General features: G+C 47.0%; 2 protein-coding genes across 2 annotated transcripts; one reads left to right on the forward strand and one right to left on the reverse strand.

Moving 5' to 3' along the window:
• Positions 1–2,505: 2,505 nt before the first annotated feature.
• On the forward strand, positions 2,506–3,444 carry LOC129546008 (olfactory receptor 6Z7-like). The gene has a single exon (XM_055410675.2). It carries the CDS (start codon positions 2,506–2,508, stop codon positions 3,442–3,444), a length of 939 nt encoding a protein of 312 aa, XP_055266650.2.
• A 6,250-nt stretch (positions 3,445–9,694) lies between these two features.
• LOC129546292 (olfactory receptor 6Z7-like) lies at positions 9,695–10,669 on the reverse strand. Its single transcript, XM_055411159.2, has one exon. The coding sequence runs from the start codon at positions 10,667–10,669 to the stop codon at positions 9,695–9,697; it is 975 nt and encodes a 324-aa protein (XP_055267134.2).
• Between the last annotated feature and the right edge of the window lie 3,083 nt (positions 10,670–13,752).

Consider the following 13,752-nt stretch of genomic DNA (forward strand, 5'->3'; position numbering starts at 1 on the left):
TCCCTGAACAGGGGTCAAAGCCACACCCCCTTGCAGTGGAAGCATGCATGGAGCCCTAACCACTGGACCACCAAAAAAGCCCCTGGCATACTATTTAATATTAACAGACAACATTGGTTGTATACCCTGTGTCAGAAACTCGATACATGGCAACCCTATGAGTACTCTACAAGTACTGAAATTATCCCCAACTTGCATATGAGGTTTTACAAGAACCTGTAGCTTGTCTAAATCTCACGGCTATTCAGTCATTGAGGTTCAGTCGCTAAGTCGTGTCCAACTCTTTACGACCACATGGACACAGCTATTTGGTGGAAGATTGAATGTTCAGATACAGGTCTATCTGACTTTTATTTAATGATGCAGATATTAGATCATCTGAGATGAAACTAATGACATGTATCTTCTTTTTTTCCATTGAAAGTCTATTAAGGGTAAGACAGGTTAGGTAACTTGCCCAAGTTTAGCCAATAAGGGATACTTAGATAGGAAGCTGGGCTTCCCTGGTGGCTCAGTGGGAAAGAATCTGCCTGCAGTGCAGGAGACCTGGGTTGGAACCCTGGATCGGGAAGATCCCCTGCAGAAGGAAAGGGCAATCCGCTCCAGTATTCTGGGAAATCCCATGGACAGAGGAGCCTGGCGGGTATAGTCCATGGGATCACAAAGAGTTGGACACTACTGAGTCACTAACACACTCACACACTCATACGAAGAGAGAGAACTCCTTCTAGACAGGCCACGTCTGTTTGTCTTCACACCCACTCTGTACTGGGCAGAACACATGTCAATGCTCCTGAAATGTTTATGGGGTGACATGAGCAGACAAGGCAGGAGTCCTGACTCAAGATGTGTATTCTTCCGCCCACACTGTGTCAACTCCCTTCCAAATCAGCAGCCACCAGAAACTGAAGACACGGTCACCAAGGCCGAGACCAGGTGCTCTCAGCCAACACCCCCACCCTGGGCTTCTGCACCTCCTAGAAGATGTGACGCCCTTCAGGCCACCCTTGATCTGTCACACACTAAATAAACATGTATTGAGTTCCTATAATGCAGCGGGCAGTGTGCTCTTCTGCTAGGTCTTCAGGGTAGGGTTCTGAGTGAGACAGACCTAGCTCCTTCCCCCAGGCTTACAACCCAGTCAGAGAGACTTTGAATAACTGAACAAGCTCACAAGTGATGTAAAATGATAACAGCTGGCTTGTAATATGCCAACAGAAAATAAAGACACACGGCTTGATAGAGAATTTTTTAAGGAAGGCTTATCTGAAGACAAGACATTGAAAAATTATGCCAAAGATGTCTAGGATTCCCAGAAATGGGAAAAGCAAGAAGCACGAGAAAGTGTTCTAGACAAAAGGGACATGTGGGAATTCTTTAGGCTGGCGGGACCTTGCAACATTTGAGGAAATGGAAGCGTCCCTGGAGGGCTTTGATAGATGGAAAAAGAGGAACCACGACGTGAGTTAAAACTGATACAGCCACTGGGAAAGCAGTATGGCGGTTCCTCTACCGTATAACCCAGCAATCCCACTCCTGGGCATATACCCCGAGAAAAAAATAATTCAAAATATTCGTGCACCCCGCAATGTTCATTGTAGCAACAGGTGCTACATGGAAGCAACACAAGTGTCCATCGACTGAGGGATGGATAAGGAAGATGTGGCACATACATACAAATGGAATAGTGCTCGGTCATGAAAAGGAATGAAATAGGGTCATTTATAGAGACGTGGCTGAAGCTCGAGACTGTTACGCAGAGTGAAGTAAGCCAGAAAGAGAACAGCAGATATCGTATGTTAACACATGCACGTGGAATATAGGGGAATGGCACAGACGACCTTATTTGCAAAGCAGAGATGGAGACAGAGGATAAATGTGTGGGTACCCAAGGGGCATGTGGAGTGGTGGGGTAGGAGGAACTGGGAGACGGGGGTTGACACTCACCCACCACTGATACTGGGTGTAAAACAGACAAGTAATGAGAACCAACTGTATAGCGCAGGGAGTCCCACTCAGTGACCTGTGCCGACCTGACCGGGAAGGAAGTCCAAACGGGAGGGAGTGTCTGTGCACGCATGGCCCATTCATTTTGTTGTACAGTAGAAACTAACACAGCATTGTAAGGCGAGTCTACTCCAATAAAAAATTAATTTTGAAAAAGCCCCCTCTAAAAAAAAAAAGAAAAAGCCCTCTCCACACACACACACACCCACCAAATAAAACCTGAAGCAACTGGCAAAGTTTGATGAGGAACATGAGATTTATTCTAAGAATAATGGGGGAGAGATTAAAAGTTTTAAGCAGAAGAGTAACCCTAGAGGACTGTGTGTTTCAAAGGCTCCATTAGCTAGTTCGTGGAGGATTGTAGCAGCAAGAATGATCAGGGAGGCCAGAGAAGAGGGTGCCTCATTTACTCAAGCGGCGTGATGGCTTGGATCTGGGTTAAGGCAAGGTGTACAGAGACAGATTTGTGAACTACTTTGCAGTGTGTTTTGTGCTTAGATGGAGAGGTCCCTGGAGTTGGGCAACGTGACGAGGGTCCAGGAATTCGTCTTGCTGGGCTTGTCCACGAGCCCAGAAACAAGGGAAGTCCTGTTTGCCGTCTTCCTGACCCTCTACCTGCTGACCCTCCTGGAGAACTCCCTCATCGTCTTCCTCGTCTGTAGCCACACCGAGCTCCACAAGCCCATGTACTTCTTCCTGGGCAACCTGAGCTGCCTGGAGATGTGCTATGTGTCCGTGACCATGCCCAGCCTGCTCGTGGGGCTGCGGACGGGACCCTACCACGTGCCCTTCACAGCCTGCATGACCCAACTCTTCTTCTTCATCTCCCTCATCTGCACAGAGTGCACCCTCCTGGCCTCCATGGCCTGTGACCGCTACGTGGCCATCTGCCGCCCACTGCACTACCCGCTGCTCATGCGGCCCCAGGTCTGCCTGGGCTTGGCCGGGACTTCGTGGCTTGGTGGGCTGCTGGTCTCGGTGGTCAAGACAGCGTGCATCGCCAGCCTGTCCTACTGCGGCCCCAATGTCCTCAACCACTTCTTTTGTGACGTCTCCCCGCTGCTCAACCTGTCCTGCACCCACGTGGCCCTGACCGAGCTGGTGGACTTCCTCTCCGCCATCGTCATCCTCTGGGGCTCCCTCCTGGTGGCCATTGCCTCCTATGTGGCCATTGCCAGGGCTGTGCTCCACATGCCATCAGCAGCTGCCCGGCGCAAGGCCTTGTCCACCTGCGCCTCCCACCTGGTGGTAGTGGGCATCTTCTACTCGGCCAGTCTCTTCATCTACGCCCGGCCCAGCCGCATAGAAGCCATGGACCTCAACAAGGTGCTGTCGGTCATCTACACGGTGGTCACACCCACGTGCAATCCGGTCATCTACTGCCTGCGGAACAGGGAGGTCCAGGCAGCTTTCCGTCAAACTCTACATGGGTCCTGAGGCTGACCAGCTGAGGGCTTGGTGGAGAACTCAAGTTATCAGTACTTGACATTCACACAGCATGCACTTCATCCTTTCAAGATATATGATTCAGTGGCTATTTAGCACATTCACAACGTTGTGCAACCAATACCGTTATCTGATTCCAGGACATTTTCATCACCACCAAGATGAATGGATAAAGATGTGGTACAGATGTACAATGGAATATTACTCAGCCATGAAAAGGAACAAAATCAGGTAATTTGTCCTGATCTGGATGAACAGAGAGCCTATAATACAGAGTGAAGTAAATCAGAAAAAGAAAGACAAATGTTGTACATTAATGCACACATATGGAATCTAGAAAAATGGTACAGATTTGAACCTATTTCCAGAGGAGGAATAGAGATACCGATGTAGAGAATGAACTTGTGGACACAGAGGAGCAAAGGGGAGGGTGGGATGAATGGAGAGAGTGGCATTGACCTATGTACACTATCCTGAGTAAAATAGATGGCTGGTGGGCATGTGCTTTGTGGCACAGGGAGCTCAGCTCAGTGCTCTGTGATGACCTGGTGGAGTGGGATGCAGGGTGAGAAGTGCAGGAGGGAAGGGATAGATGTTTCAGTTCAGTTCAGCTCAGTCGCTCAGTTGTGTCCGACTCTTTGTGACCCCATGAATCACAGCACGCCAGGTCTCCCTGTCCATCACCAACTCCTGGAGTTTACCCAAACTCGTGTCCATTGAGTCAGTGATGCCATCCAGCCATCTCATTCTCTGTCGTCCCCTTGTCCTTCTGCCCCCAATCCCTCCCAGCGTCAGAGTCTTTTCCAGTGAATAAACTCTTTGCATGAGGTGGCCAAAGTATTGGAGTTTCAGCTTTAGCATCAGTCCTTCCAATGAACACCCAGGACTGATCTCCTTTAGAATGGACTGGTTGGATCTCCTTGCAGTCCAAGGGACTCTCAAGAGTCTTCTCCAGCACCACAGTTCAAAAGCATCAATTCTTCAGTGATCAGCTTTCTTCACAGTCCAACTCTCACATCCATACACAACCAATGGAAAAACCATAGCCTTGACTAGACGGACCTTGGTTGGCAAAGTGATGTCTCTGCTTTTTAATATGCTGTCTAGGTTGGTCATAACTTTCCTTCCAAGGAGTAAGCGTCTTTTAATTTCATATGGCTGATTCACACTGCTGAACAGCAGAAACTAACACAGCATTGTAAAGCGATTATATCCCAATTTTTTAAACAAGAATTCTATACACACCAGAAGTCACTCCCAATCCCCTATTCTACCCCCCAGCCCTAAGAAACCATTCATCTTTCTCTCTGTATGGATTTGCCTGATTAGACATTTTACATAATTGAAATCAGATAATATGTGGACTTTTAAATGCAGCTTCTTTCATTTAGCATAGTATTTTCAGGTTTGTGCATATTGCAGCATGCTTCAGTACTTTATTCCTTTTTATGGTTGTGGTCATGTATGGATGTGAGAGTTGGACTGTGAAGAAAGCTGATCGCCAAAGAATTGATGATTTTGAACTGTGGTGCTGAAGAAGACTCTTGAGAGTCCCTTGGACTGCAAGGAGATCCAACCAGTCCATTCTGGAGGAGGTCAATCCTGGGTGTTCATTGGAAGGACTAATGCTAAAGCTGAAACCCCAATACTTTGGCCACCTTATGCGAAGAGTTGACTCACTGGAAAAGACTCTGATGCTAGGAGGGATTGGGAGTGGGAGGAGATGGGGACGACAGAGAATGAGATGGCTGGATGGCATCACTGACTCGATGGACATGAGTTTGAGTGAACTCCGGGAGTTGGTGATGGACAGGGAGGCCCGGCGTGCTGTGATTCATGGGGTCTCAAAGAGTCGGACACGACTGAGTGACTGAACTAACTAACTAACTAATATTCCATTATATTTAGTTTGCCCATTCCCCAGTTGAAAGACACTTGAGTTGTTTTCACTTTTTAGCTGGAATAGTGCTGCTGTAAACATTTTTATACCACCCTTTCTGTGGAAACACATTTTCTTTTCTCTTGGGTTTATGCCTAGGAGTGGAATTACTGGGTTATACACTAATGCTAGGGGCTTCCCAGGTGGTGCTAGTGGTAAAGAACCTGCTTGCCAATGCAGGAAACATAAAAGACATGGGTTCAATCCCTGGCTCAGGAAGATCCCCTGGAGGGGGAAATGGCAGCCCACTCCAACATTCTTGCCAGGGAAATCCCATGGACAGAGGACCCTGGTGGGCTACAGTCTGTGGGGTCACAAAGATTTGGACACAAACGAAACAACTTAGCAGGCAGCACACATGCTAACTCTATATTTAACTTTTTAAAGAACTGTCAAGCTCTTTCATAGTGACCAGTATTCTACTTTCAAAATATATGTATGTCAGGGTAAGCAGGGCAATTATAAATGGCAATTTATAGATGAGACCATGCAAATGACCAATGAACCTAATAAATCTCCTTAATACTCAGCAAACATGCTAGTTATGATGTTTACCATCACTGTATCAGATCAGGAAAGATTCAAGAGACTGTTAACACCTAAAGCTGAGCTGAGGTTGGGGTGTCCCTGGTGGCTCAGACGGTAAATGATCTGCCTACAGTGCAAGAGACCTTGGTTCAATCTCTGGGTTAGAAAAATCCCCTGGAGAAGGGAATGGCAACCCAATCCAGTATTCTTACTTGGAGAATTCCATGGGATTCCAGAGGAGCCTGGGATTCATGGGGGGATTGCAGAGTCAGACACGACTGAGCAACTAACAGCTGAGGTGGCTTTGAAACGTGGTAATTCCCTCTCATAGACTGCTGGTGGAGGCATAAATTGCTGAAACCCTCTTGGAGAACAAACTGGTACTTGAATTTTGGCTACATTTTGGCACAGAATCTCCACTTCTACAGATTTCTCACAGGAAGATTAAAGCACTGGCCTATGAAAATACATGTAGGAGAATGATTCCAGTAGCGTTCCAGATTAAAGTGCCAGGAATTATGTGATTTGGTCAAGGACTGGCCAATCACATCATCCCACCCAGGCAGAAAGAGCCTGGAGAACAGGGGGCTGGAAACTTGGGCAAACAGAATCCAAGGCTATTTGAGATCTAGAGCATGAAGACGAAAATGGGAACAGAGTGTCAGAGTGAACGTGAACTCAAAATGTGATAAATATTAGCAAATTGCTTTCCAGAAACACGGCCTCAATCTATATGTCCACAGCTATCTGGGAGGGTAACTCGCCCCCGCATCCAGCCAACACTGCGTTTTCTCAGAGGATTTCCTTTTAACGTGCTGTGAGCATATTAAAAGATGTTCCACTGCTAGCTTTCATTCCACTACTTTGGGTTTCATTTCTTTAGTAGAGGTGGAGGTGGAACATTATTCCCATAGTTTATTGGCCATTTCTGTTGCCTTTTGAGGGATGAGCTATTGGGTGGTAGGCTGCAGTCCATGGGGTTGCAAAGAGTCGGACACGACTGAGCGACTTCACTTTCACTTTTCACTTTCCTACACTAGAGAAGGAAATGGCCAACCTGCTCCAGTGTTCTTGCCTGGAGAGTCTTAGGGACAGTGAAGGCTGGTGGGCTGCTGTCTACGGGGTCACACAGGGTTGGGCATTACTGACGCAACTTAGCAGCAGCAGCATTGGGTTATTTGTGCACAAATAGTTTAGAATGGGTGACACTGTAGGTCAACTTTTCAAGAATTGTTTCTGTAATGGCTGCACCAGGTCTTGGTTGCAGCATGTGGGATCTAGTTCCCTGACCAGGGTTTGAACCCATGCCCCCTACATTGGGAGCACTGAGTCTTATCCCCCGGACCACCAGAGAAGGCCCTGTAATAGGTCCATTTCACCCATATCTTTCCCTTTCTTCTCCAGGATAAATCCCCAAAGTATAATTCATGAATGCAAAGCCATTCAGACTCTCAAGACTTTTTGTTATTTATTAGTAAACTGCCCTTCTAAAACTTCCTGACATTAACTCTCACACACCGCACAAGAACATGGTCAGTTCTCTTGAGGCGCTGTCAGAATGAATTTTTATTACTTAAAATAAAAATAAAAATATGCTAGTATGATGAGTAGGTCATTCTACAGAAGTTCATTCTTGGAATTTCTGTTTTCTCTTATAATATTCTTATTTTTTTATTATAAAGGTAATCCTAGAAAATTGCAAAATATTCAAATGTATAAAATAGAAAATACAAGTCCCGTGAGGCCTCTAGCGTAAAAACACAGCTAATAACTGATAGACGCCTTTTCAGACCCCTTTCTAGATATCCTCTAAGCCCCTGCCTGTGCGTTCAGTTGTGTCTGACTCTTCTGCGACCCCGGGACTGTAGCCCGCCAGGCTCCCCTGTCCATGGGATTTCCCAGGCAAGAAAACGAGTGGGTTTCCGGTCCCTTCTGCGGGGATCGTCCGCGCCCCCTGTGCCTCCTGCGTCGGTAGGCAGTGGGTTTCCGGTCCCTTCTGCGGGGATCGTCCGCCCCCCTGTGCCTCCTGCGTCGGTAGGCAGTGGGTTTCCGGTCCCTTCTGCGGGGATCGTCCGCGCCCCCGGTGCCTCCTGCGTCGGTAGGCAGTGGGTTTCCGGTCCCTCCTGCGGGGATCGTCCGCGCCCCCGGTGCCTCCTGCGTCGGTAGGCAGTGGGTTTCCGGTCCCTTCTGCGGGGATCGTCCGCCCCCTGTGCCTCCTGCAGGGCAGGTTCTTCACCGCGGAGGCACCTGGCCCTAGGCATTATTGTTTCATTCAGTTGCTAAGTTGTATCTGGCTTTTTGTGACCCCAGGAACTGCAGCACCCCAGGCCTCCCTGTCCTTCACCGTGTCCCAGAGTCTGCTCAAACTCATGTCCACTGAGTCAGTGATGCCTTTCGGCCATCTCACCCTCTGCCACCCCCTTCTCCTCCTGCCTTCAATCTTTCCCCACATCAGGGTCTTTTCTAGTGAGTCCACACTTCCCATCAGGTGGCCAAAGTATTGGAGCTTCAGCTTCAGCATCGGTCCTTCCAGTGAATATTCAGGGTTGATTTCCTTTAGGATGGACTGGTTGGATCTCCTTGCAGTCCAAGGGATTCTCAAGAGTCTTCTCCAACACCACAGTTCAAAAACATCAATTCTTTGGCACTCAGCCTTCTTTATGGTCCAACTTTCTAGGCAAATATTAACTTAAATAACTACTACAATTAGTCTATTTATTATTATTGTTTTGCAAACCTCTGACATACTTTTATACTGCTTGTTTCATGTTTAACTCAACATCATACCATCTCCCCATGACAGTATCTGGTTTAATCTCTTTAATGAATGCATGTGATTTCACACTGTATATATAACATAAGACTTCTCTGGTGGCTCAGATGGTAAAGCATCTGCCTACAATGTGGGAGACCCAGGTTTGACCCCTGGGTGGGGAAGATCCTCTGGAGAAGGAAATGGCAACCCACTCCAGTACTCTTGCCTGGAAAATCCCACGTACAGAGGAGTGTTATAGGCTATAGTAACATAGTGGGTTTCCCTGGTAGCTTAGCTGGTAAAGAATCTGCCTTCAATGCAAAAGACCCCGGTTCAATTCCTGGGTCAGGAAGATCCCCTGGAGAAGGGATAGGCTACCCACTCCAGTATTCATGGGCTTTCCTGGGGGCATAAACGGTAAACAATCCACCTGCAATGTGGGAAACCTGGGTTCGATCCCTAGATTGGGAAGATCCCCTGGAGGCATGGCAACCCGCTCCAGTATTACTGTCTGAAGAATCCCCATGGACAGAGGAGCCTTGCAGGCTGCAGTCCAGGGGTCGCAAAGAGTCGGACACAACTGAGCGACTCAGCACAGCATAGTATATAACGTAACATTTAAATAATTTCATGTTGGTGGGCATTTGCATTATTTGCAAACATTTTCAATAAAATAATGTTTATTCCAAATTTCACAACGTAACAATAAAAACTTGTACTTAAGTTTAAATATTACATAATCTTTTTTCAGTGGGCAAGGAGTAAATTTCCATTTCTTGGATTACTGGAGAGGATGCACATTTGGAGGGTAGGTTATCAGCCACCTAAATATTTCCTTCAAGAATCTGCTTGTTCATGACAATTTTCATTTTGTTTTTCTCTTGCGCTGTCATATATTTCTCCTTTATTTAAAGAATCTTTTGTATGCTACATTGCAAATACTTCCCTCTGGGTTTCTATTTGGCTTTGGAAGTTGCATGTGTGTGTGTGTGTGTGTTTTGGCTGTGAAAGTTTTAAAATCAGGAGAGGGGAATATCAGTTCTCGCTGAGGAGACCTTGCGGGGGTGGAGGGTTCTCCACAGGGCCACGTGGACAGCCCTGTTTCGCAGGCAGTAGACTACCGGGCTGCAGGCAGGCGTGACCACCGTGTAGATGACCGACAGCAGCTTGTGGAGGTCAGTGGACTCGACGCGGCTGGGGCAGGAATTCATGAAGAGGGCCGCCGAGTAGAAGATGCCCACCACCACCAGGTGGGAGGCGCAGGTGGAGAAGGCCTTGCGCCGGGCGGCGGCTGAAGGCATGCGGAGCACCGTCGCCCCGATGGCCGAGTAGGAGGCCAGGGCGACCAGCAGCGTCCCGCAGAAGATGACGATGGCAGAGAGGAAGTCCACCAGCTCGGTCAGGGCCACGTGGGTGCAGGACAGGTTGAGCAGTGGGGAGACGTCACAGAAGAATTGGTTGAGGGTGTTGGGGCCGCAGTAGGACAGGCTGGCGATGCACGCTGTCTTGACCACCGAGACCAGCAGCCCACCAAGCCACGAGGTGCCGGCCAAGCCCAGGCAGACCTGGGGCTGCATGAGCAGCGGGTAGTGCAGTGGGCGGCAGATGGCCACGTAGCGGTCACAGGCCATGGAGGCCAGGAGGGTGCACTTGGTGCTAATGAGGGAGATGAATAAAAAAAGCTGAATCAGGCAGGCTGGGAAGGGCACATGGCAGGGTCCTGTCCGCAGCCCCGCGAGCAGGCTGGGCATGGTCACGGACACGTAGCACATCTCCAGGCAGCTCAGGTTGCCCAGGAAGAAGTACATGGGCTTGTGGAGATCAGAGTGGCTGCAGACGAGAAAGACGATGAGGGAGTTCTCCAGGAGGGTCAGCAGGTAGAGGGTCAGAAAGACGGCAAACACCACGACTCTCGTGCCTTGCCTGGCAGACAGACCCAGCAGGATAAACTCTTGCACTCTGGACACATTGCCCAAGTACAGAGCCCTCTCCATCTAAGTAAGGAAGAAACAGGCTCTTAGAGGCCATGATCCATCAGAAATAAATTGGCCAACAAGGAAGAGCACATGCAGTTAGGGGCTGTTGAGACAAAGCTACTTTGCTGTAGCCTGACCGTTGTCAGGAGCACAGCAAGGAGCAATTGTGAAATTGCAAAACTGGAAGCAGGAAGCTTAACACTGCACTTGTTACATCTGTAATCATAAACAAGACACTCATCCTGAGTGAGCCTCTATTATGTCATTTGTAAAATGGAGGTCAAAGGTATGGGACCCCACAGAATCTTTGGTCCTTATGGCTATTAAACACGGCAACAGATGAGAAAGTGCTTTTTAAAGCAAGGCACAGTTATTCTTTTACATCTGATGACCTTAGGTGGTGTTTTCCGGATTGGATTTCTTTTTGTTTTGAAAAATGTCCTGGGACCCCAAAAGTTGTCTGCACTGTTTTCAGTAAAGGAAGACTCTCAATTCCTTAATGTGAGACACTTCCTTCTCTAAACTGGGTTGGATTTCTAGAGAAAAGAGAGAAGGTCCAGCAGTAATGGTTTCTTTTTTAAAAAAGGACCTATGAGATGGACTTCCCTGGTGGGCGAGTGGTTAACAATCTGCCTATCAATGCAGGCGGGTTTGATCCCTGGTCTGGGAAGATTCCACATGCCCCCAGGCAACTAAGCCCACGGGCTGCAATGGCTGAAGCCTGCATGCCCTAGAGTGTGTGCTCTGCAACATGAGAAGCCACCGCAATGAGAAGCCTGTGCCCTGAAACTAGAGCATGAACGTGAAGTCACTCAGTCGTGCCCAACTCTTTTCAACTCCATGGACTGCAACCCGCCATGCTCCTCTGTCCATGGGATTCTCCAGGCAGGAATACTGGAGTGGGTGCCATTCCCTCTGCCAGGGGATTTTCCTGACCTAGGAATCGAACCCAGGTCTCCTGCATTGTAGGAGGATTCTTTACCATCTGAGCCACCAGGGAAGCCCTATTCTATGTATTCACGAGCAAATATTTATTGAGTGCATACTATCCATGAGGTGCATGAAATCAACCAGTGAGTGTGTTCAAATTCTTATTCTAGGTAGTGAGGAGTAGAGGAGGCCGACAGGAAACAAATACAGAATTTCAGCAGGTCATTTTTTGAGAAGAAAGCAAAGCAGGATGGTCCGCAAGGTCTGAAGGAGGTTATTTTAGGATGGGCAGTTGGAGAAAACTTCTTTGAGGCAGGTAGAGACGTTTGAGCTTATTTTTAACTAATGGGAGAAGATGAGTGAGCACTGAGCTAGCAGAAGAGCATTCTAAGTGAAATGAGAAAAAGCAATTGCAAAAAACTTAAGTCAGGAAGGAGTTTAGTGTCTTCAAGGAAAAAAAGAAAAGCCAGTGTAGCTGAAAGATAGAGAAGTAAGAGGAAGGGGAAGAAATCAGATTTCTTCCATCTATATGAGCAAAACCTGCTTCTCTGTAGCTTCATCTCCTCCCCAACACTTTCTAAGCGACTCGTAGGGTGCCCATCTCTGTGTTAAACGCTCCCAGTGAGGAACTCCCCTGGTAGTTCAGTGGTTAAGGAGCCTCCTTCCAAGGCAGGGCGTGTGGGTTCGATCACTGGCCGGGGAGATAAGATCCCACATGCCTCACAGCCAAAAAAACCAAAACCTGAAACAGAAACAGTACTGTGACACATTCCATAAAGACTTTAAAATGGTCCCCATCAAAAAAAAATCTTTAAAAAATTTCCAGTGAAAATAGTTTCAGAGGTAATCAGAATACTAGAATGGAATAAAACCCAGAAACACACCAAGCATGCATACAAACTTGATTGATGACATAACTTTATTGAAGATAAGTGAGGAAAAGGATGTATTTGGCAAGAAATGGTTCTCAAATAATTAGTGTACCCATGGAGACTCAACTGGTGCTGTGTGACAACCTAGAGGGGTGGGATGGGCTGGGAGAGAGATTCAGGAGGAAGGGGCTCATGGCTGATTGATGCTGGTGTGCAGCATAAACCAACAGAACACTGTAAAGCAATTCACCTTCAATTAAAATAAATACATGTTTTTAAAAAAAAGAAAAATAAAAAGAGATTGAAACCCTGCAGCACACAACACACGTAAAAAATCACTTTCAGGTGAGCTAAAAAACACACATGTGAAGTGCAAGCCTCTGAGATTTTAGAAAACAGTGCAGAAGCATGCCTTTATGACATTGTATGTTAGTCACTCAGTCATGTCCGACTCTTTGTGACCCCATGGACTGTAACCCACCAGGCTCCTCTGTCCCTGGGATCCTCTAGGCAAGAATACTGTGGGTTGCCATGCCCTTCTCCAGCGGATCTTCCCTACCCAGGGATCGAAACCTGGTCTCCTGCATCATAGGTAGAGTCTTTACTGTTTGAGCTACAGGGAGATCTCTTTTATGACACTGGGGATTTAGACTACAATAAGAAGATAGGAAAAAACCTTACACTTTATTATTATTTTTTTAAAAAACCTTACACTTTAAAATTTTTTTTAAATTAGCAGCATTGGAAAATTCTGAACACCACAGATGATTAGAGGAAAATTCACAAGCTGGAAAAAATATACTTGCAGTATACTTAAGTGATAAGGAAATGCCAGCTCACTCCAGTGTTCTCGCCTGGAGAATTCCATGGACAGAGGAGCCTGGTGGGCTACAGTCCATGGGTCTCAAAGAGTTGGACGCGACTGAGTGACTGATACCTTCACCTTCTCGTATAAATGAGGAGGGATCCTTATGTAGGATATACAGAGAAATTGGTCAGTTAATATCCAAAAAAGTTTTTTAGCAGAAAATTGGGCAACAGTTCTGATTGTATACCTCACCAAAAAATATTAGTCACTCAAAACATAAAAATATGCTCACCTGTTTAGGAACCAAAGAAACAGAAATTAAAACCAAAATTAGGAACCACTTCATACCTGTGGAATTGGGAAAACTCTAAACTTCTGAAAATGTGAAGATTAACAACGAAAACTTTCATACACTGCCTCTGGGAGTCTGAATTGGTTTGATAACTTCAGAAAACAATTTGTCATTATCAAGTAAATGTTAAGACATGACT

This window comes from Moschus berezovskii, chromosome 22 (assembly GCF_049115385.1).
Source record: "Moschus berezovskii isolate FMDL1 chromosome 22, NW_MosBer_1.0, whole genome shotgun sequence".
In the NCBI taxonomy this organism is placed as follows: Eukaryota; Metazoa; Chordata; class Mammalia; order Artiodactyla; family Moschidae; genus Moschus; species Moschus berezovskii.